The 21532-nt window shown below is 40.6% G+C and overlaps 1 protein-coding gene across 2 annotated transcripts in view; it reads right to left on the bottom strand.

Moving 5' to 3' along the window:
• Positions 1-10613: 10613 nt before the first annotated feature.
• Positions 10614-21532, bottom strand: part of AIG1 (androgen induced 1) — a 241709-nt gene continuing 230790 nt past the window's right edge. The window contains exons 5-6 of one of the 2 annotated variants that reach the window (XM_007096365.3): positions 17173-17336; positions 10614-11297 (exon numbers count right to left, since the gene is read on the bottom strand). In XM_007096365.3, coding sequence (XP_007096427.1) covers positions 11260-11297; positions 17173-17336 — 202 coding nt within the window. In that variant the 3' untranslated portion in view covers positions 10614-11259. Of the gene's footprint in view, positions 11298-11366; positions 13201-17172; positions 17337-21532 lie in introns of those variants that run through there. The other variant, XM_007096364.2, reaches the window with a different exon arrangement.

Below are 21532 nucleotides of genomic sequence, written 5' to 3'. Positions count from 1 at the left end.
CAATCATTTACTATGCTCTTACTGATTTGAAATGTCATTTTATTAATTGCTAAATATATATATGTATATATATATTTTGCTGATCTTTCTTTCCATTGTTGAGCCATACCACATTATTTTAATTATTATTTAATTATAATATTTTATAATATGTTTTTTAAAGTTTTTTTTTAAATTTTGTTTATTTATTTTGAGAGAGAGAGGGAGAGGCAGAGACAGAATCCCAAGCAGGCTCTGCACTGACAGCGCAGAATCCCTTGTGGGGCTCAAACATATGAACCATGAGATCGTGAGCTGAGATCAAGCTTTGGTTGGACCCTTAACCAACTGAGCCACCCAGGCTTCCCTATAATATGTTTTAGTGACACAAGTATGCTTTAATTATGTGTTCTCAAGATTTTTCTGTTACTTTTACTGATTTATTTTTCAGTTAAGTTAAAAAAAAGTTAGCAATTTTAGAATGGAGTTATATAGTACTTATAAATTATTTGGAGGAAGGAATGGCATCTTTAAGAATAGAATTTTCTTTTTCACAATTTAGTATATCTTTCCATTTTGTCTTTTTAAGAAGTCTCTCAAGAGAAAAGTATACATTATTTGGTCATGAAAAATTGTAATTTTCTTATAGTATTAGATTTATGGTGCCAGTATTTTATCTACCATAAGTGAAATTTGGTGCTCTTTTGGCTTTATTTTGAGGGGTATATTAAGTAAAATAAGTTGAAAAGCTTTCCATTGTTCTGCTTCTTTGGTACAATTTGTCTTTTTAAAATGTTCCTCTGTTAATTTGCATTAGTTAATTATTAATTTTCTTAAAGAAATTATTAATTTTCTTAAAGAAATTTTCAATTTCTTCCAAAATTGAAGCTCAAAGCACATTCCCCCCTGATATGGTGGATGGTAGATCAGTCTTCACCGACATACACAGAGAAGAGAGTAAAGCACAAGCATCCTCCTGAGAACGGGTGGGAGAAAGTGGGAGGTTGCAAGCCAAAGGGAGAAATCTCTAACTTCTTTCTCATCACTCTGTGATTACATGGCGGGCAGTAGACTCATCGCGATGGATTCTGCTCCAGGGTAAACGGAGTTTCTGTGATGGGTCAGGGGGTACATTACCGGGGGTAGGCATGTCTCAGCGTGTTCCTTGCATCTGCAGACACAGACCTGGGCATCCTGTAGAAGCTTGGCCAGGGTTCAGGGGCTGGGGTTCCTAAAGCAGAAATGATCCATCACAAGTAAACCAAACCCAACCCCAAATACGATCACATAATTGTATTTCAAACATAGCAGTGATGCATAAATCCAAGACGGTGGCAAGGTACTTAAGTCAAATTAGCTTTATATCTGAAGACCACAGGCATCAACTTCTTTGGGTGTCATTTTGGTGACTAAAGTGAAAGTGTTATCTGCTAGGCCAGAGGGATAGTCACATGGTCACCAGAGGAATTGTCCCAAAGAGTCCTAAAAAATATTCCACTCCTTCAGGTTTACTCTCCTGAGAGTCATCTGGAGAAATAGTTTCCTTTTAAACGTGGCTTTCAGGGCACCTGGGTGGCTCAGTTGGTTAAGTATTCAACTTCGGCTCAGGTCATGATCTCACAGTTCGTTGGGCCCTGCCTTGGGCTCGTTGCTGACAGCTCAGAGCCTGGAGCCTGTTTCGGATTCTGTGTCTCCCTCTCTCTCCGCCCCTCCCTCACTCATGCTCTGTCTCAATCTCTCAAAAACAAAATAAACACTTAAAAAAATGGTGGCTTTCCCCATTTTCTGCTTTTTCTTAAAACATTCAATTTTCTTTTCCATTAATAATATCAATTCTATAGTTACATAAAACTTTAACATAGATCTTTTTCACTCCAGGTCAAAATAGAACTTATTTGATGCCAGACGTAACATTCTCCAAGACCTCAGAAGAGTAATAGTGACAGTGTCATGGATGTCATTATCTTCTTTCTTTTTTTTAAATGTAATTTATTGTCAAGTTGGTTTCCATACAACACCCAGTGCTCATCCCAACAGGTGCCCTCCTCAATGCCCATCACCCACCTTCCCCTCTCCCCTACCACCCATCAAACCTCAGTTTGTTCTCAGTATTTAAGAGTCTCTTATGGTTTGCCTCCTTCCCTCTCTGTAACTTTTTTTTTTTCGCCTTCCTCTCCCCCCTGGTCTTCTGTTGAGTTTCTCAGGATCCACATATGAGTGAAAACATGGTATCTGTCTTTCTCTGCCTGACTTATTTCACTTAGCATAATACTCTCCAGTTCCATCCATGTTGCTACAAATGGCCAGATTTCATTCTTTCTCATTGCCAAGTAGTATTCCATTGTATATACAAACCACATCTTCTTTACCCATTCATCAGTTGATGGACATTTAGGCTCTTTCCATAAAAAAATTTAGCTATTGTTGAAAGTGTTGCTGTAAACATTGGGGTACAAGTGCCCCTATGCATCAGCACTCCTGTATCCCTTGGGTAAATTCCTAGCACTGCTATTGCTGGGTCATAGGGTAGATCCATTTTTAATTTTTTGAGGAACCTCCACACTGTTTTCCAGAGTGGTTGCAGCAGTTTGCATTCCCACCAGCAGTGCAAGAGGGTTCCCGTTTCTCCACATCCTCTCCAGCATCTATAGTCTCCTGATTTGTTCATTTTAGCCACTCTGATCAGCGTGAGGTGTATCTCAGTGTGGTTTTGATTTGTATTTCCCTGATGAGGAGTGATGTTGAGCATCTTTTTAATGTGCCTGTTGGCCATCTGGATGTCTTCTTTTTTTAATTTTTTTTTTAATGTTTATTTATTTTTGAGACAGAGAGAGACAGAGCATGAATGGGGGAGGGGCAGAGAGAGAGGGAGACAGAATCGGAAGCAGGCTCCAGGCTCTGAGCCATCGGCCCAGAGCCCGACGCGGGGCTCGAACTCACGGAGTGTGAGATTGTGACCTGAGCTGAAGTCGGACGCTTAACCGACTGAGCCACCCAGGCGCCCCCTGGATGTCTTCTTTAGAGAAGTGTCTACTCATGTCTTCTGCCCATTTCTTCACTGGATTATTTGTTCTTCGGGTGTGGAGTTTGGTGAGTTCTTTATAGATTTTGGATACTAGCCCTTTATCCGTTATGTCATTTACAAATATCGTTCCCCATTCTATCGGTTGCCTTTTAGTTTTGTTGTTTCTTTTGCAGTGCAGAAGCTTTTTATCTTCATGAGGTCCCAATAGTTCATTTTTGCTTTTAATTCCCTTGCCTTTGGAGATGTGTCAAGTAAGAAATTGCTGCGGCTGAGGTCAGAGAGGTTTTTTCCTGCTTTCTCCTCTAGGGTTTTGATGGTTTCCTGTCTCACATTCAGGTCCTTCGTCAATTTTGAGTTTATTTTTGTGAATGGTGTAAGAAAGTGGTCTAGTTTCATTCTTCTGCATGTTGCTGTCCAGTTCTCCCAGCACCATTTGTTAAAGAGACTGTTTTTTTTCCATTGGATATTCTTTTCTGCTTTGTCAAAGATTAGTTGGCCATACATTTGTGGGTCCAATTCTGGAGTCTCTATTCTATTCCATTGGTCTATGTGTCTGTTTTTGTGCCAATACCATGCTGTCTTGATGATTACAGCTTTGTAGTAGAGGCTAAAGTCTAGGATTATGATGCTTCCCACTTTGGTTTTCTTCTTCAGTATTACTTTGGCTATTCGGGGTCTTTTGTGGTTCCATACAAATTTGAGGATTGCTTGTTCTAGCTTCGAGAAGAATGCTGGTGCAATTTTGATGGGGATTGCATTGAATGTGTAGATAGCTTTGGGTAGTATTGACATTTTAACAATATTTATTCTTGCAATCCATGAGCACGGAATGTTTTTCCACTTCCTTGTATCTTCTTCAATTTCCTTCATAAGGTTTCTATAGTTTTCAGCATACATATCTTTTACATCTTTGGTTGGGTTTATTCCTAGGTATTTTATGATTCTTGGTGCAATTGTGAATGGGATCAGTTTCTTTATTTGTCTTTCTGTTGCTTCATTATTAGTGTATAAGAATGCAACTGATTTCTGTACATTAATTTTGTATCATACGACTGCTGAATTCATGTATCAGTTCTAGCAGACTTTTGGTGGAGTCTATTGGGTTTTCCATGTATAGTATCATGTCATCTGCAAAAAGTGAAAGCTTGACTTCATCTTTGCCAATTTCAATGCCTTTGACTTCATTTTGTTGTCTGATTGCTGATGCTAGCACTTCCAACACTATGTTAAACAACAGCGGTGAGAGTGACACCCCTGTTGTCCTCCTGATCTCAGGGGGAAAGCTCTCAGTTTTTCCCCATTGAGGATGATATTAGCTGTGGGCTTTTCATGAATGGCTTTTATGATGTTGAAGTATGTTCCTTCTATCCTGACTTTCTTGAGGGCTTTTATTAAGAAAGGATGCTGAATTTTGTCAAATCCTTTTTCTGCATCGATTGACAGGATCATATGGTTCTTATCTTTTCTTTTATTAATGTGATGTATCACATTGATTGATTTGTGAATATTGAACTAGCCCTGCAGCCCAGAATGAATCCCAGTTGATCATGGTGAATAATTCTTTTTATATGCTGTTCAATTCGATTTGCTAGTATCTTGTTGAGAATTTTTGCATCCATAGTCATCAGGGATATTGGCTTGTAGTTCTCTTTTTTTGCTGGGTCGCTGTCTGGTTTAGGAATCAAAGTAATGCTGGCTTCATAGAATGAGTCTGGAAGTTTTCCTTCCCTTTCTATTTTTTGGAACAGTTTGAGAAGGATAGGTGTTATCTCTGCTTTAAATGTCTGGTAGAATTCCCCAGGGAAGCAATCTGGTCCTGGACTCTTATTTGTTGGGAGATTTTTGATAACCGATTCAGTTTCTTCACTGGTTGTGGGTCTGTTCAAATTTTCTATTTCTTCCTGTTTGAGTTTTGGGAGTGTGTGGGTGTTTAGGAATTTGTCCATTTCTTCCAGGTTGTCCAATTTGTTGGCATATAGTTTTTCATAGTATTCCATGATAATTGCTTGTATTTATGAGGGATTGGTTGTAATAATTCCATTTTCATTCATGATTTTTTCTATTTGGGTCATCTCCCTTTTCTTTTGGAGAAGCCTGGCTAGAGGTTTATCAATTTTGTTTATTTTTTCAAAAAACCAACTCTTGGTTTCATTGATTTGCTCTACTGTTTTTTTAGATTCCATATTGTTTATTTCTTCTCTGATCTTTATTATTTCTCTTCTTCTGCTGGGTTTGGGGTGTCTTTGCTGTTCTGCTTCTGTTTCCTTTAGGTGTGCTGTTAGATTTTGTATTCGGGATTTTTCTTGTTTCTTGAGATAGGCCTGGATTGCAATGTATTTTCCTCTCAGGACTGTCTTCACTGCATCCCAAAGCATTTGGATTGTTGTATTTTAATTTTCATTTGTTTCCATATATTTTTAAATTTCTTCTCTAATTGCCTGGTTGACCCATTCATTCTTTAGTAGGATGTTCTTTAACCTCCATGCTTTTGGAGGTTTTCCAGACTTTTTCCTGTGGTTGATATCAAGTTTCATAGCATTATGATCTGAAAGTGTGCATGGTATGATCTCAATTGTTTTATACTTATTAAGGGCTGTTTTGTGACCCAGTATGTGATCTATCTTGGAGAATGTTCCATGTGCACTCGAGAACGAGGTATATTCTGTTGCTTTGGGATACAGAGTTCTAAATATATCTGTCAAGTCCATCTGATCCAATATATCATTCAGGGCCCTTGTTTCTTTATTGATTCTCTGTCTAGATATTCTGTCCCTTGTTGTAAGTGGAGTGTTAAAGTCTCCTGCAATTACCACATTCTTATCAATAAGGTTGCTTATGTTTGTGATTACTTGTTTTATATATTTGGGTGCTTTTGAATTCGGTGCATAGACATTTATAATTGTTAGCTCTTCCTGATGGAAAGACCCTGTAATTATCATATAATGCCCTTCTTCATCTCTTGTTACAGCCTTTAATTTAAAGTCTAGTTTGTCTGATATAAGTATGGCTACTCCAGCTTTCTTTTGACTTCCAGTAGCATGATAGATAGTTCTCCATCCCCTCACTTTCAATCTGAAGGTGTCCTCAGGTCTAAAATGAGTCTCTTGTAGACAGCAAATAGATGGGTCTTGGTTTTTTTTTTATCCATTCTGATACCCTATGTCTTTTGGTTGGAGCCTTTAGTCCATTTACATTCAGTGTTATTATTGAAAGATACGGGTTTAGAGTCATTGTGTTACCTGTAGGTTTCATGCTTGTACTGGTGTCTTTGGTACTTTGTGATCCCAGCAACATTTCACTCACAGATTCCCCCTTAGGATCTCTTGTAGGGCTGGTTTAGTGGTGATGAATTCCTTCAGTTTTTGCTTGTTTTGGAAAACCTTTATCTCTCCTTCTATCTGAATGACAGACTTGCTGGGTAAAGGATTCTCGGCTGCATAATTTTTTTCTGTTCATCACATTGAAGATTTCCTGCCATTCCTTTCTGGCCTGCCAAGTTTCAGTAGATAGGTCTGCTACTACCCTTATGTGTCTACCTTTGTATGTTAAGGCCCATTTATTTCTAGCTGCTTTCAGAATTCTCTCTTTATCCTTGCATTTTGCCAGTTTCACTATGATATGTCATGCAGAAGATCGATTCAAGTTATGTCTGAAGGGAGTTCTCTGTGCCTCTTGGATTTCAATGCCTATTTCCTTCCCCAGATCAGAGAAGTTCTCAGCTATGATTTGTTCAAGTACACCTTCAGCCCCTTTCTCTCTCTCTTCTTCTTCTGGAATTCCTATGATACAGATATTGTTCTGTTTGATTCCATCACTTACTTCTCTAAATCTCCCCTCGCACTCCTGGATTTTTAAAATCTTTTTCTCAGCTTCCTTTTTTCCCATAATGTCTTCTAATTCACCTTTTCTCTCCTCTGTCTCTTCAATCTGTGCAGTGGCCACCTCCATTTATTTTGCACCTCATTTATAGCATTTTAAAATTCATCATGACTATTTTTTAGTCCCTTGATCTCTGTAGCAATAGATTCTTTGCTGTCCTCTATGCTTTTTTCAAGCCCAGCGATTAATTTTATGACTATTATTCTAAATTCTTGTTCTGTTATGTTGCTGAAATTGGTTTTGATCAATTCGTTAGCTGTCGCTACTTCCTGGAATTTCTTTTGAGGAGAATTCTTCTGTTTTGTCATTTTGTCTAGTTTTCTGTCCCTTATGCATTTTAAAAGTTTGTGTGCTCCGCACCTGTGAGCACGGCTCTATTGAAAGAGGGTCATACACCGTCCAGAGCCTGGCCCTTCAGGAGGTGTTTTTTCAGAGATTGTTACTTGCTCTCTGTTGTTGTGACTTTGGTTCTTTTATTACCCTACTCATAGTGATATTTTTGACCCTCCACCAGGTGTGCTTTGATTTGTTCCTTGGAGTAGCCCTGTAAAGGAAAACAGATAGACAAACAGGAGACAAAAACACGCAAACACACCAATAACACAAACAAATAAACACAAACAAAAAACTAAAGACTAGAAACGAAAAACCCAAAAACACCAACTACAAGTAAAGAGAGTGGAGGCGGTGCTGATGAATGAGCACATACAAGGAGAGAAATGCATGGAGGGGGGTAGAAAAAATAAACATTGATTTAGGCAGAGAGACTAAAAGGCTTAATCCGGAGAGAGAGAAGGGAAATTAAAGAAGGAGGTGGGGAAAATGAAACGAAGCTAAAGTTACCCAGACAGAGAAATTATTTGGCTTGATTATTCCAGAGAGAAAGGAGTGTAAAGAAGGAGGTGGAGAACATGTTATCAAGACAATGGATTAAATATATCTGTTTAGAGAGACCAATAACCAGAGTAACCAGCCTAGGGGAGAGAGAGAAGAGATAAGGAGGAGAAAGGGGGAGTAGAATATATTTATATATCCAGAGTTGACCTAGAGTTAATCCAGGCAACGCTGCATCACTTGTCAGGAGTAGCTGTCTGCAGGGTCTGTTCCGATCTGGTGGCTACGCAGTTACCCAGCGCAAGGGGGCGAGGTTTGGCGTAATGTGGACCCACCTCCGCTATGGGCGGGGGAGTGATCCCTGAGGCCCCGCCTTGGTTGGGGCGGGGGGACGGTGATCCCTCAGTCTCTTCTCCACGGAGTCCCCCCGGTGGACTCAGTTTGAGTCGTCCTCACTCGGCGGGCCCAGACGAGGCGGTTCTTTCTTGCTCCGCCAACTCCCCTGACCCTGCGCTTGGCTAGGATTCAAAGTCCCGCTCTGCGCATTCTGGCGCTGGGGAAGCGCCTCTCAGTGTGGTGATATGTGGTCTCGGCTGGTTTTGTCTGTGTCCCCCGCACGTCGGGGAGGACCGCCTTCTCCTACTGTGGACTGAGCCGCTGCCCTCCCCGGGAGCCCCCGGGGGGCGGACGCAGGCAGGCTTTGTCTTTTCCCACGGCACTCCAGGGAAACGGCCACCTTTTCCTCCTGCAGACTGAGCCCTCGGCCCAGCCACTGCGCCCGGGGTGGTGGACGCAGGCAGGTTCTGTGCTATCGCGCAGCCCTCCAGGGAGGGCACCACTTTCTCCAGCATGCGGACTGAGCCCTGACCTACCACGGTGCCCAGGGCTGGCGCCCCTCCTCTCCAGGTGTGCGAATAGGGAGCCCGCCCCAGTCCAGAGAAAGCCCCGCAGTTAGAGATCAGATGCCTCTCAGTCTCAATCCGAGGTCTTTCTCCTGTCCAGCTACGGTCCTGCACTTCCCTACCCGCTCTTTCTCTTCCCTTTGTCTCTCCGCAGAAGGGGGTCCCTCCCCTCCATGCCCACAGGGCCTTTTTTTATGTCCCCCAGTTGGCAGTTACCCACCTATCTTTTTTCCAGCTTCTCCATTTTCTTCCTAGTGGATTCAAGTCTCTTTTCCTCCCAGGCTCTGGTGTTCAAAGTCCTTGGGCTTCTACACGTCTTTGTTTGAGAGACACGGGAAGTATGGATTCCCCCTACTTCTCCACCATATTGGCCACAACTCTCATTATCTTATTTCTGACCTTAAAAGGGAATATCTCATGATATGGCATGTTTTTATATTATTAATGTTATTATCAGAAATAACTTAAAATTTCCCAAATGGTTTGGGGCAACTATGGAGAGAATCATGTAATTTTTTTTTTCTTTTGTGCATTAGAGTGGTCCCCCACTTATCTGAGTTTTCACTATTCATCGTTGTACTTTCCATATTTCAGTTACCCACAGTCATGTGTTATTCACCTCACCTCATGCTCTCACATCCATCAGGAGAAGGGGTGAGTACAGTAAGAAGATTTCACGTAACTTGTATGTCAGTATATTGTTATAATTGTTTTATTTTATTATTATTGCTGTTAATCTCTTGTGCCTAATTTATAAATTTAAACTTTATCATAGGCATATATGTGGAGGAAAAAACATAGTATATATACAGTTTGGTACTATGTATAGCTTTGGGCACCCACTGGGGGTCCTGGAAGGTAGCCCTTGCAGATGAGGGGGGATGATTTTATTGAGAATGTTTTTGAATAAAAATCTTAGTATTAAGCCATCCTTAAATTTTGAGAGTAAATCTTATTCAGTTTTGAAAAATTATTTATATAGGACTGGATTTATGTTGCGGATACCTTAGTTAAAGCGAATGAAAATTTTTATTTTGCTACATTGGCTTTATTTTGACGATTATATTAACTTTGATAAATAATTTGGGAAGTGTTTCATCATTCTGTAATCTTGGAACAGTTTAAATAACATGAGGGTTGTTACTTGAAAGTTTTCAAGGACTTGCTCATAAAACACTCTGGACCCAACTCCTTTTTTGGAGATAGTTATTTGAACATTTAAAAAAAAGTCTCCCATGAATATCAGTCTATTACAGCTTTCCAGTTCTTATTGAATCCATTTACTTGAAAATTGCACATTTCATTGGGTTCTAAGAATTTGTTGCCATAGAGCTATAAAGTTTATTTTTATAATTAATCTGTTTCATACTGTTTATATTGCCAAGTATTTGTGTTTCTCTCTCTAGTGTGCATATTTTAATGATATTTGTATAGATGAAATACTCTATTAATCAATTTACTTATGTATCAATTCCACTGTTATTTTCCTGCTGTCTTACTTAATTTCTGCTTTTATTTTGATTAGTTTTTCCTTACATTTCTCTAAGATTTATTTTTATGTGTTCTCTACTCCATGTTCTGCATTAGTATTATTTTAAAATAATTATGGTCAAAGACTTTGTAAATTAAATTTAAAAAATTATTCTTTTTAGGTTTATCAAAAAGATACACATTTTGGGGGTACCCTGGTGTCTCAGCTGGCTAAGTGTCTGGCTTCAGCTCGGGTTGTGGATCTCATGGTTCGTGAGTTTGAGCCCCACGTCAGGCTCTGTGCTGACAGCTCAGAGCCTGGAGCCTGCTTTGGATTCTGTGTCTCCCTCTCTCTGCCCGCCCCCTTCAAAAATAAATAAATATTAAAAAAAAATTTTTTTAAAAGATACACATTTTTAAAATCAGAAAATTATTAAGACCTATGTTCAGTAAACCCATTTTCAGGAGGTAATAGAAACAAAATAAGAGAGGAGACACCAATGTTCAATACACCATGCATCAGATTGGGGTTACTTGGTCTTTATTAAAGTTTGTTTGCATATATGAAAAGTTTCACAAGATTAAGTCATGAGATCCAGATACACTTAGGCTTTGACTAACTTCATGTGATTATTACTAACATTGCCTGTTTGAAGCAATGGTGACATTATTGCAATACAGACCATCCAGCATATTTCCTCCAGACTTGCCCTGTGGTCTAGGGTCCTTATCCAGCCACCTGCAGGACTCAATACGCAAATGCCTTGCTTTACATCTATCCCTTTGATTTTCACGTATTTCTCAACAAGAAACACAACCGAGTTGTATTCTTCCTCAATTAAATGGAATCACAATTGCAAAAATTAAAATCCAATGACCAATTTTAGTTTTAAAAACTAGAAGAGGAAAAAAAAAGATGTTATTATCAGTAATGACTTTGGAAAGTCTTCTTTAAAACATAATGAGGGCAAGTTATTTTGGAAATAACTGTATCCTATTCTTATATAAGCGTCTCTATAAAGGTGCCCCCCCCCCCCCCCCGGGGCAGGGAGGCCAAGGTGAATTCCATCCACTGCTTTCTTTGCCGCTTTCTCTCCTGTATTGCCAATGCCCAGGGGGTAAGAGTCCTCAATGGTGGCTCAATCCAGCTCTTTCATTTAGACTTAGCTCTCATTCCAATTTAGGCTTCTCTTTCTCTTCTTCCATACCTAGAAATTCAGGCAAAGTACTTTATTTTAACATCAGATTAAACTGTGAGCAGCTTCGCCAAGGCTGCTCAAAAAACCCCTCTCCTCTCCGCACATGTCTCCCCATCCACTCTGTTGTACCCACTCCCTTTCTCCTAGCTAAGAAGGAAAATCCTTTCCAACTTTCTCCTGAAACTTCTTTAGTGACCTCTGTCCCCACCCTTTACCTTGACATCAGGACACACCCAGGTCTTATGGCATCTGGGAGTGAGGGAAGCAAGTCAATTCTTGACTCATTGAGCCTGTACAGAAACCCCCAGCAGACCGCTTTGTAACCAGCTTCTAACATTGGAAGGTGTGCAGCTGATGAGTCTCAAACAGACCTTACTTATTTCGATTTTGGTCCTGTTTCTTCTCAAGGCAAGGACTCTGGATTTTCAAAAGTGAAGAAAAAAATGTTTGTTTTAACTCACCGAGAGCTTGCTAGGCAGTTAGGCACAAGAACTGTTTATTTCCATACCTTTGTGTACTTAAACTCAAGTTCTCCCTCTATTCACCCCACTTCTGGGAGAACTATGTTTTACCTCCTGAGAGACTCATATGTACTGGACCAGTAAGACCTCTGCCTGTGGTCTGTAGTGAATAGTTAGTTAATGATGTTTCGTTTTCCTGGAGATGAAAATGTTGAAGTCATTGTCATGCATTCAAGCTAAACTGGTAAATGCTCCCCGCTTCTTTCTTTTGCTTCTTGCTAAATATTATTCATCTGAAACCAAATTCTCAGACTTTTTGCTCGAAACAAAAGAACTCCACATATTGCTTTGCAGCTTTTATTGGTATTCTTTTACAAGTCGTAAGCTCTCTGAAGGCAGAGCCCTTAACTGTTTTGTTTCTGATAATATCCCTAGCACCTAACACAGTGCCTGACTGACAGTAGGAGCTCATTTAATCATTATGGAATCAGTTGATAAACAATGAATACGAGGAAGGCCTCAGAAGGCTATGCTAGTGGGAAAGCAGAATAAAATAAGGAACTTCACAATATAAAAAAATGTAAAGCCTCATCCCAGGGGGTTACTCTCACAGGGCTCATATTAGGGAGGATTCCCCTTTCCCTCAGCACCCAGCTCCCGGTATTTGTTTTGTGGGGCCAGGGCGGTGGTGGTGGGAATGTCGGTAACATGCTCTGAACAGGTGTCCTTAGACAGTCTTTCAGGTTTGGTTTTCATGACTAAGGAACTGGCACAGATCTGTAACACGTCTTCCAAAGTGCTTCTCAGAAATCATATTAAGGAAAACTTCAGATTGAGGAGTAAGGACATCTGAAGGGAGGAGGAATAGGGTTAAGGGGGAGAAGGCCAGGAGATGCCTTAGTTGTTGGTAACCAAGGCAAAGGCAGAAAAACACAACAGGGATTCCTTTCAAGCAGCACACATGACTTGGGTCCCAACTTTGTCCCATGTTCCCTCTCCTGTGGAGAAGCTCTCAGGAACTAATAACTGCTTGCTTTTCCTTAAAGTCTGTTTCCTCCTAAGTGTTCTCCTGCAGATGGGTTGACTTGGCAGCGACAGTGGAATCTTCAAAAGCGGGGGTGGAGAACAGGGGGTGTTCATTGACCCAGACAGGAAAAATGGCTCCCCACCTACTTTAGTTTGGCAGCTTTGAGGTAGAGGGAAAAAATTAGACAGCTGTAAATAATATTTGGAAGAACCAGAGGTATAATTTCCACACAAATAGCAAAAAGAAACCTGTCACAAAGCTAAGGCAGGACGTGCTTTTGGGAACCTGGAGGAAGAGCTGATTGACCCTGAGAGAGTTAGTCACATGTGATTCCCCTAGGCTGGGAGAAGGGCTCAACCAGAGGGCAGTGCTGGGACACTGCAGGCCTGGGTGGGCCTGGGTGGGCCATGAGCTGGATGGGCAGCTGCGGGAGGAAAAAAGAAAGAGGGTTTCTGTCATAAAGATCTGGCTCCAACCTCCTTTCTCTTTTGCTCGTCTCTCTCCTCACCCCAACCTTTCACTTTTGGACACTCATTTCTGGTCGTATTAAGTTTTACTTTAATAAGATTGGTCACCCCAGTTAGACACACTGGAATTGGAATAAATTCTTAGCTTAAGTACAGAAATATCTCAGCTGTTACAGGTTGAATTGTGTCCTCCCACCACTGTGCCCCCAAATTCATGTTGAAGTCCTAACCTCAGAGCCTAACCTCAGAGAGAAGGACAAGGGGGGTGGCAGGACGACCATTTGCTAAAGAGATGAGGGCATGCCATTCGTGGATCCAATTAACCATTTCAGCAGCAGCCAGGAGAGATTTGTGGGGGACCTTCTTGTCTGATGATGTGGACCTCTGTGGATTGCATGGGAAGCCAAAAAGGTTTTTGAGAATTTTGTGCCAGCAGGAACCCTGCCAGCCTGAACTAAAAGGGACAGAGGCAGCATGAAATGAAAGAAGAATGACTTCTAAGGTGGTTCAGGGGCTAGTCTTCTCCAGAGGGTAAGGCTTCCACCCAGGGGCAAGGGGAAGTGGCCCGAGGATGGAGTATTCAGCCAAAGACGATCATTCTCAAGCCTTTAAATCTAATAGAATTTGCCCTGTTACATTTCACACTTGGTTGGGATCTGTGACGCCCTTGCCCGCTGTGATTCCTCCTTTTTGGAAAGGGTGTGTATATTCTATGCCTGTCTCACTATTATGTTTGGGAAGCAGATAACTTTCTGTCTGGCTTCACAGGTTCACAACTGAAAAGCAATTGTGCTTCAAGATGAATTATACCCCAAGTCTTAACCAGACCTGATTTAGATGATATTTAAGATGAGATTTTAGACCTAAGAGTTGATGCTGGAAAGACTTTTGGGGCTGTTTGGAATGTATTTTGTATGAATGAAGGACATGAATTTTGGGGTCAGAAGGCAGAGTGTTGTGGGTGGAATTGTGTCTCCACACACCTAACCCCCAGTACCTCAGAATGTGATTGTATTTGGAGATAAGGTCTTTACCAAGTAAAAATGAAGTTATTGGGGTGGACCCTAATCAAATATGGCCATTGTCTTTATAGAAAGGGTAAATTTGGAGACAGCCTCACACACAGGGACAACTGTCATGTGAACATGAAGATGGTCATCTACAAGCTAAGGAGAGAGGCCTGGAAGAGATCCCTCCCTCATGGTTCTCAGAAGGAACCTTTCCTGCCAATACCTTCATTTTGGTCTTCTGGCCTCCAGAGCTGTGAGACATTGCATTTCTATTGTTTAAGTCATCCAGCTTTTGCTGGGTTTAAGCAGCCCTAGCAAACCATTACAAGAGTCACAACTCCACTTAGAGTTACTTTTCTTTAAAAACAGCAAATGCTTACATATAAATTTAGCCTATTTAAGGGCTTTTTGTTCATTGTTCTTATCAAGTTGGTCTATTTTGTTATTTTATGAAGTAGGTCCATGGGTCTTAGTGAGGTTTCTAGCCTCTCATGGGTCTGGATTTCCAATGGTGACAATCTGATGGCTCAGTAAAAGTAACACTGGACCGGACATTATGCAGAAGGTGTTGGCTCTGCCACCACCTATATTGGTGGGTCACCTAGAATTTCCAGGCTCAGCTGCTTCTTAGTAAAAAAGCCAGCTTTTCTGGGTTTCTAATATCCTTTTCTGTTCAATGATTCTCTAATAATGTGATTTTGTCTCGAAGTTGAAGTCAACATTGCATAACCAAGTGGAGGAAGTGAAGCCATTAAAAATCATTATGGATACAAGGAAGGGGGCTCCGTGTGATATCCCTGCTTCTTGGGGAATTTTGTTTTGGACGTAGTAAATGTACTCAGGATTCTAACACTCTCCCTGACTGTATTCAGTTCATTGCAACACACGCAAACACACACACACATACGGCACATACTGCTTTTAATCAGCACTTTCGAATTTAACCATGTATGGAAACAGGCAGCTAATGTAGTGGAGCAAAGTGGCCAGGTGAAAACTAGGAACACTTAAGGAGCCAGCTCTAGGGGGCAACTGATCCATTGTTGCCATAAGTGGGCTTGGTGGGCCTGGTGTTGCCAGATCTTAAAAAAGTATCTGATAAGCTGGTGAATCTGGCCTGTATGTATAATCTCCCAATTTTTAAATGTTGGTTCAAAAAGAAAAATCCCACCACGTAGGTCTAACAAAACTTTTGGCAAGTAAATTTGGGGGGAGGCCATCAGTTTGCAATCCTTCTCATAGATGAGAAAAATGTGTCCACTTGACATGAAACATCTGCCTTTGTGGAATTAACTAGATGGTCCCATGTAGATAAAATTAATCTCCATACCTAAAATGAGTTATGGAATATGAGTCAACCTTACTTAAGAGAATGGCCCAAATTAAATTGAACAGATCATTAAAAAAACCCTGAGTTTCACTATTCATTTTTAACTTCTCACTTAGAGCTGCTAAAGAGCAGTATTCTATGAATCCATACCGGATTTTTCTCTTTCCTGGTCTTCAGGCCATCTTCTCTTAGGAGTAGCAGAACAATGGCCAAATGACCATTGGAATCAAGCTAAATCAAGGGGAAAGAGTCATAAATACTTCCTGAATAACATATAGAAAGCATATTAGCCTACATTTAAATATGGCCTTTCTCCCAAGAAGCTGAGAAATGTTTACATTTTGTTCTCAAAATATTTCTGCAAGTTAGCTAAAAACTTTCATAAGTTAACTAATAAAGATTACTATTCCCATTAAACAGAGAAGGAATTATTAAAAGATTAATTTCTGGTTTCCCAAGCTGTGGCCTGAACTGAATGAAACATTTTGACACTTTTTCTAATAGACCACTTATTAAAATTAAGCCAGCTGCCGAGAAAAGAAATCCTTAAATTCCTCCTGGCCACTTACCATTGGCCAATGCCTTGACACACAATCTTAGAAGGTCCACACACAAAAAAGTCCAATTTGGTAACCATGCAACGACTGTGTTTTATTTGTCTAATAAGATCCGGTTCCTGGCACAGTGTCTGGCACAACGTAGGGTGCTCAGTGTTTGTGGAACAGAGATCATTTGCGAGGGATGTCTAGAATGTTGTGATTCTGTTAGCGGAGATGCCCAGAACTCTGCAAAATTCCTAAACCATTTTGCCTTTGGAAACACTTTCATGCAGGACTCAAACCACTACATACGGTGCTGTTGCTTTTTCCACCTTCCCATTTGTTATGTTATCTTACATACACTTTGGACAGGGGTTTGTACAGCTTGGGTAAGATTACGTGCCTTGCCAAGATAGAGGCGCTGCCGTAAACAGAAACAAAAGATAAATCAAGTCATAGGTTAAGAGAGTTTCTACAGCAATGAAGTATTATTACCTTTACTGCCTGTACCTCTTTGTCACCTCCAGCCCTTGAATATGACAGTCACTGGTGAATCACAGTGGCCACAGGTAGTCTGAGCTGCTTGGGGTTCTAGCAGAACAGTGGGGGAGACCTCTCTGAAGCTACTGCACCCACACAAGGGATGGTGTAAGAAGTGGAGGTCTGGGTGGCTTTTAATGAGACTATTTGGTTACATTTAATATTTTATCTATTTAATTGGGGGAGGTCCCTTTAGCTAAAGCAGTATTTTCTGATCAGAGTGAAGTTCCTAAATTTTTGTTGTTGTTGTTAACGCTACATTTCTCCCTATAAAATTTTATAGACATGCTTCTTTTCTCTGAGATTTGGATGTTTTACTAGCTAATAAGACAAAGTGAGTAATAAACCTTTCAGGTAACTGCCAGCGGCTCTTAAATTAACACTGTGTAGTTATAAAAATGAAACTCTTCATAAGTGATCCTTGGCTACAATGGAATTTTCCTTCAGTGTCGGCACACACTCTTTTAGACAGCAGTTCTCCTGCTTTATGCTCCCCTAAACAATACTTACTCCTCTGTGTATCCCAGATATAGCTGTTCAGAACTTCTCCCAGCAGGTACAAAAAGTTCATTAAGATGGTTGTAGACCCAAAGAAGATGATTCTGGCTCCTGGGCCAATGTGTTCCAGGAAAGGATACACCCACATCCCAGTTACGTGATGCACCCAGCACACCCTGCAATAGAATTGGAAAGGAGACAAAGACAGGAGTTCCTCTCATGTCAGATTTCAAACTCCTGTTATTGTGAATATGGACCCTCCACTCACACCACTCTTCGGCAATGTGTGTCACAACTTCGCTTCTGACACTCAGGAGTTACCAGGAAGTTTGCTGTTGTTTGTTTGTTTTCTTATACTTTTTATTCTAAAATAATTTTAGACTCACAGAGGAGTTGCAAATATGGTACAGAGAGTTCCAGTAAGCCCTTCACCTCAGCTTCCCTGAATGTTAACGACTTGTATAACCATGGCACAATTAACTAAGGCGAAGCCATTCGCATTTGTACAACATTTCTAACTGGACTGCAGACTTTTTTCGGAATTCCCATTTCCCCATGAATGCCCTTTTTCTGGTCCAGGGTCCCACGTGTCTCCTCTTAGTCCCATCTTAGTCTCTTCCAATCTGGCAGTTCTTTGGTTTCTCCTTGTCTTTCCTGACATTTGATGGGTTCTGGTCAGGTATTTGAAACGTGTTTCTCTACCGACAGGGCCATCCTGTAACCTCACCGGCACTTGGCTTCCTACCACCTGGATCGTTGGCTCCTATATTTGTTTCTTTCCTTGTTTTCCCCTAGTGCACGTAATACTTGCTTGTAATCATTCTATTTGTGTTCCGGAGATATTTTGGGTTCAGTGGGAATACAACATCATTAATCTCCACTGTTTTCAAAAGTTTAGTTAGAATTTTTACTCACCTGGTTTGGTCTCGACACAACTGTAAAAAGCAATTTTCCGAAACATTCTTGGGTTCATCACTTGATCAACTGCTGTCGATTTTGAAGACTAATTATAATATAAATAATATTATTGCAGGAGGAATAAGTATTACTTTTGATACTTATGTGTTTTGGGGTCATCTTCCTTATCACCCACGGCTTCACTCATTGTTAAGCACCTTGTGTATCTATTACCTATATATTTACCGCACTGACGCGAGAACCCTGGGGATATTTATCTTAGAGCTTGCTGTCTCAGTGAGGGTGATACCACTCCCCCTCAAAGAGGTGAAAATTGGTTCTGACAGGGTGGTGAAGAAATCTTACTGTTTTTATGTGTTAAGCACAGACACATACACACACAGAACATAAACAGGTACACAGTACATCTGTGGTGTTGACATTTCATGGGCCCAGCTAGTCCACATCGGTATAAATCCAAAAGAACTGAATTGAAAGCAGGAACATAAACAGATATTTGTACCCCAATGTTTACAGCAGCACCATTCACAATAGCCAAAAGGTGTGGAAACGGTGCAGGTGTACATCTAGGATGGATGGATACACAAGACTGGTCTAGCCATACAACGTAATATTTTTCAGCCATGAAGAAGAACGACACTATGATACATGCTACAACATGACGGACCTTGAAAACATACTAAGTGAAAGAAGCCAGATGCAAAAGGACAAATAGTGTATGATTCCACCTATATGAGATACTAGAACAGGCAAATTCAGAGACAGGAAGTATAATAGAGGGGGGAGGGCTGGGGGGAGTGGGGAATAGGGAGTTAAGGTATAAGGAGTACAGAGTTTATGTCGGAGAAAATGAACATGTTTTGGATAAAGATGGTGGTGACGGTTACGTGACATTGTGAGTGTATTTAATGACACTGAGTTGTACAATTCTAAATGGTTAAAAGGATAAATACGCTGTGTATATTTTACCACAATACAACATTTTTATGGGTTGGAGATTGGGAACGAAAATTACCTAGAAAGGTCCCTTGGTGGGGTGTTCAATAAGGAAAGAAAGGTGGAGAAACATGGTCTTAGTGGGAAGAAATGGTCATTAGGTGCATCCAGGTCAGCTTGAATAACTGTTCAAACTAAAGGCTTTTTACCAAGAGAGGAAGCCAAGCAAGTCAAGAGTTTTGTTTCTTAAAAAGGTTGAAGGATTTGTGAGAATCAGCAGATATTAAATTTTTAGAACTACCCTATGGGATTCTTATGCATCATACTGTTTGTCCATAAATTAGAGGCAGTTTTCTCTTCCTAATCTTTTCTTCACTGGTGTAAGGAATGTTGTGTGCTCATCAAGTGGCTTATTAATTTCCATTGAGATAATATGCAATATCCCCAAAATGTAATACTATAAAGCTATAATTGACTTTGCAAATCAACTTATAAAATTATAATCTGACTCACCGCGAAACTGTTTCCTTAATTAGGCAAATTAGGAGCAATTCAAATTATGAATGCTAGTTACATTTTTTCTACCTGTTCCTGGCTTTCTACTTGCTTCTGGTAGCATGAACCTTTCACTGGCAGCTTTTGGTAATGTGTCTTATGCAGGCCTCTGCTCCTCAGACACTGTTTGCAGTGTACTTTTGGTCTGAATGGAACCATCTCATACTACTGAAGAGATATAACAACCACAACCATATCCTTCTATCTGTAGATGACTCCTACATTTACATCTCTAGTCTTGACCTCCCCCTGATTTCCAGAGTTCGATACTCAGGTGCCCACCACACATCTCCATGGGAGGATGCACCTCCAACCCAACACTTCCATGATGTCCTTATCATCCCTGCATCCTAATTCCTGCATGTGTCTCCCCGCCATCTAATAGCGAACATGCGTCTTCCACATCTTTCACTTCTCACATCAGTGATTACTACATTATTGCAGCAGTAGTTTGGGGCAGAAAATGTGGAGTCATTTCTGACTTTTCTTTTTCTCACAACCCACACCCAATCCATCCTTGGATCCCATTGGCTCTATTTTCCAAATAGACCCAAGACATCTACTTCTCACCATGGCCACCACTACTATCTGGGTTCAAGCCATCGTCATCTCTCACTGGAACTACTGCAAGAGCTTCCTATGTCTTTGTTTCACCCTTGCTATTGTCTGTTCAGTAGGCCATTCTCATTGGAGCAGCCAGACTGATCTAGATTACATGCAAATCAGGTTGTGGCACTACTTTGCTCAAAACTCTTGCTTCCCCTCTCACTTAGACTAAAAGCCAGAGACCCCAGGTCGTTCTTCAGGGAACTACCTAGGCTTTTCTGACTACCGGGCACTTTTCTGACTTTGCCTCTTCTTCTTGCTCACTCCACTCCGGCCACACTGACTCCCTGGCCTTCCTTAAGAACATTGAGCACATTTTATGTGTTCCTGTGATTGGCACATTACTTCTTACCCCTATCTCCCCTACAGTATGTCCAATGTTCCCTTTTGTCCTTTGGTTTTCACTTAAAGGACACCTTCTCAATTAGGTCTTCCCAGGCCACTGCATCTAAAAGTTGCAGCCTTTGTCCTCAATCTTTCTATTCTCCATCTCTTTATTTTTCTCCCCAGCCAGTTAATTCACTGTATTTATTTTTACTTATCTGTTTATCATCTGTCCTATGAGCATAAGCATTTTTATATTTTTATCTGTTATGTTCATTGCTAGATTCTGTGGCCCTTGGAACAGTGTCTGGCACACAGGATGCACTCAATACTTATTTATTGAATTAATAACTGAATAAAGAAATACCAAAAACAACAACATAAGCCTTTACTATATGACAGGCACTTTGACAATAACTTTAAAAAAATAATTTAAAAAATCTCCCACCTCCCCCATCTCTATGCCTTTGGTCATCAGCAAAGCTTTTCTGTAGAGAACTAGATAGTAAATATTCTCAGTTTGGAGGCCATATGGTCTCTGTCACAACTCTCAATTCTGCCATTTAGTGCAAAAGTAGCTACAGACAGTATGTGAACAAAAGAGTGAGGTTGTGTTCCAAAAAAAAAAAACAAAAACAAAAACAGTGGAAATGTAAAATTCTCAGGGCAGGGGAGTGGAAAACCATTCTAAGTGCGGTGCTTTGATGTGGTGTGTAATCTCCTTCACCTTATTCAACCACTGTATGAGGTACGATCCCCATTTTACAGGTAAAGAAGCTGAGACTGGACTAAAGAATGTGCAGGAAAAACAGCAAGCCTGGGAAAGGAATGATGCAGAACTGACTTCTTTTCTGCTTCATGGACTTGGTTCCCTAAATGAGGATTTTACTATAGTCTCCAAAATGAAGTGAGGCTTTTCTTTTTAACAAACGTTGTCTTCACTGCACCTCAGACACAGAAGTTGTGTTATGTGGGTTTCACTGGATCCGTGTGAATGATGCACCTACTTGTTCTGACAAGTTGTGCTTTCGCC

Source organism: Panthera tigris, chromosome B2 (genome assembly GCF_018350195.1).
Source record: "Panthera tigris isolate Pti1 chromosome B2, P.tigris_Pti1_mat1.1, whole genome shotgun sequence".
Lineage (NCBI taxonomy): Eukaryota > Metazoa > Chordata > Mammalia > Carnivora > Felidae > Panthera > Panthera tigris.
The sequence above is the reverse complement of the archived record's forward strand: the minus strand, read 5'-3'. Positions and strand labels throughout refer to the sequence as shown.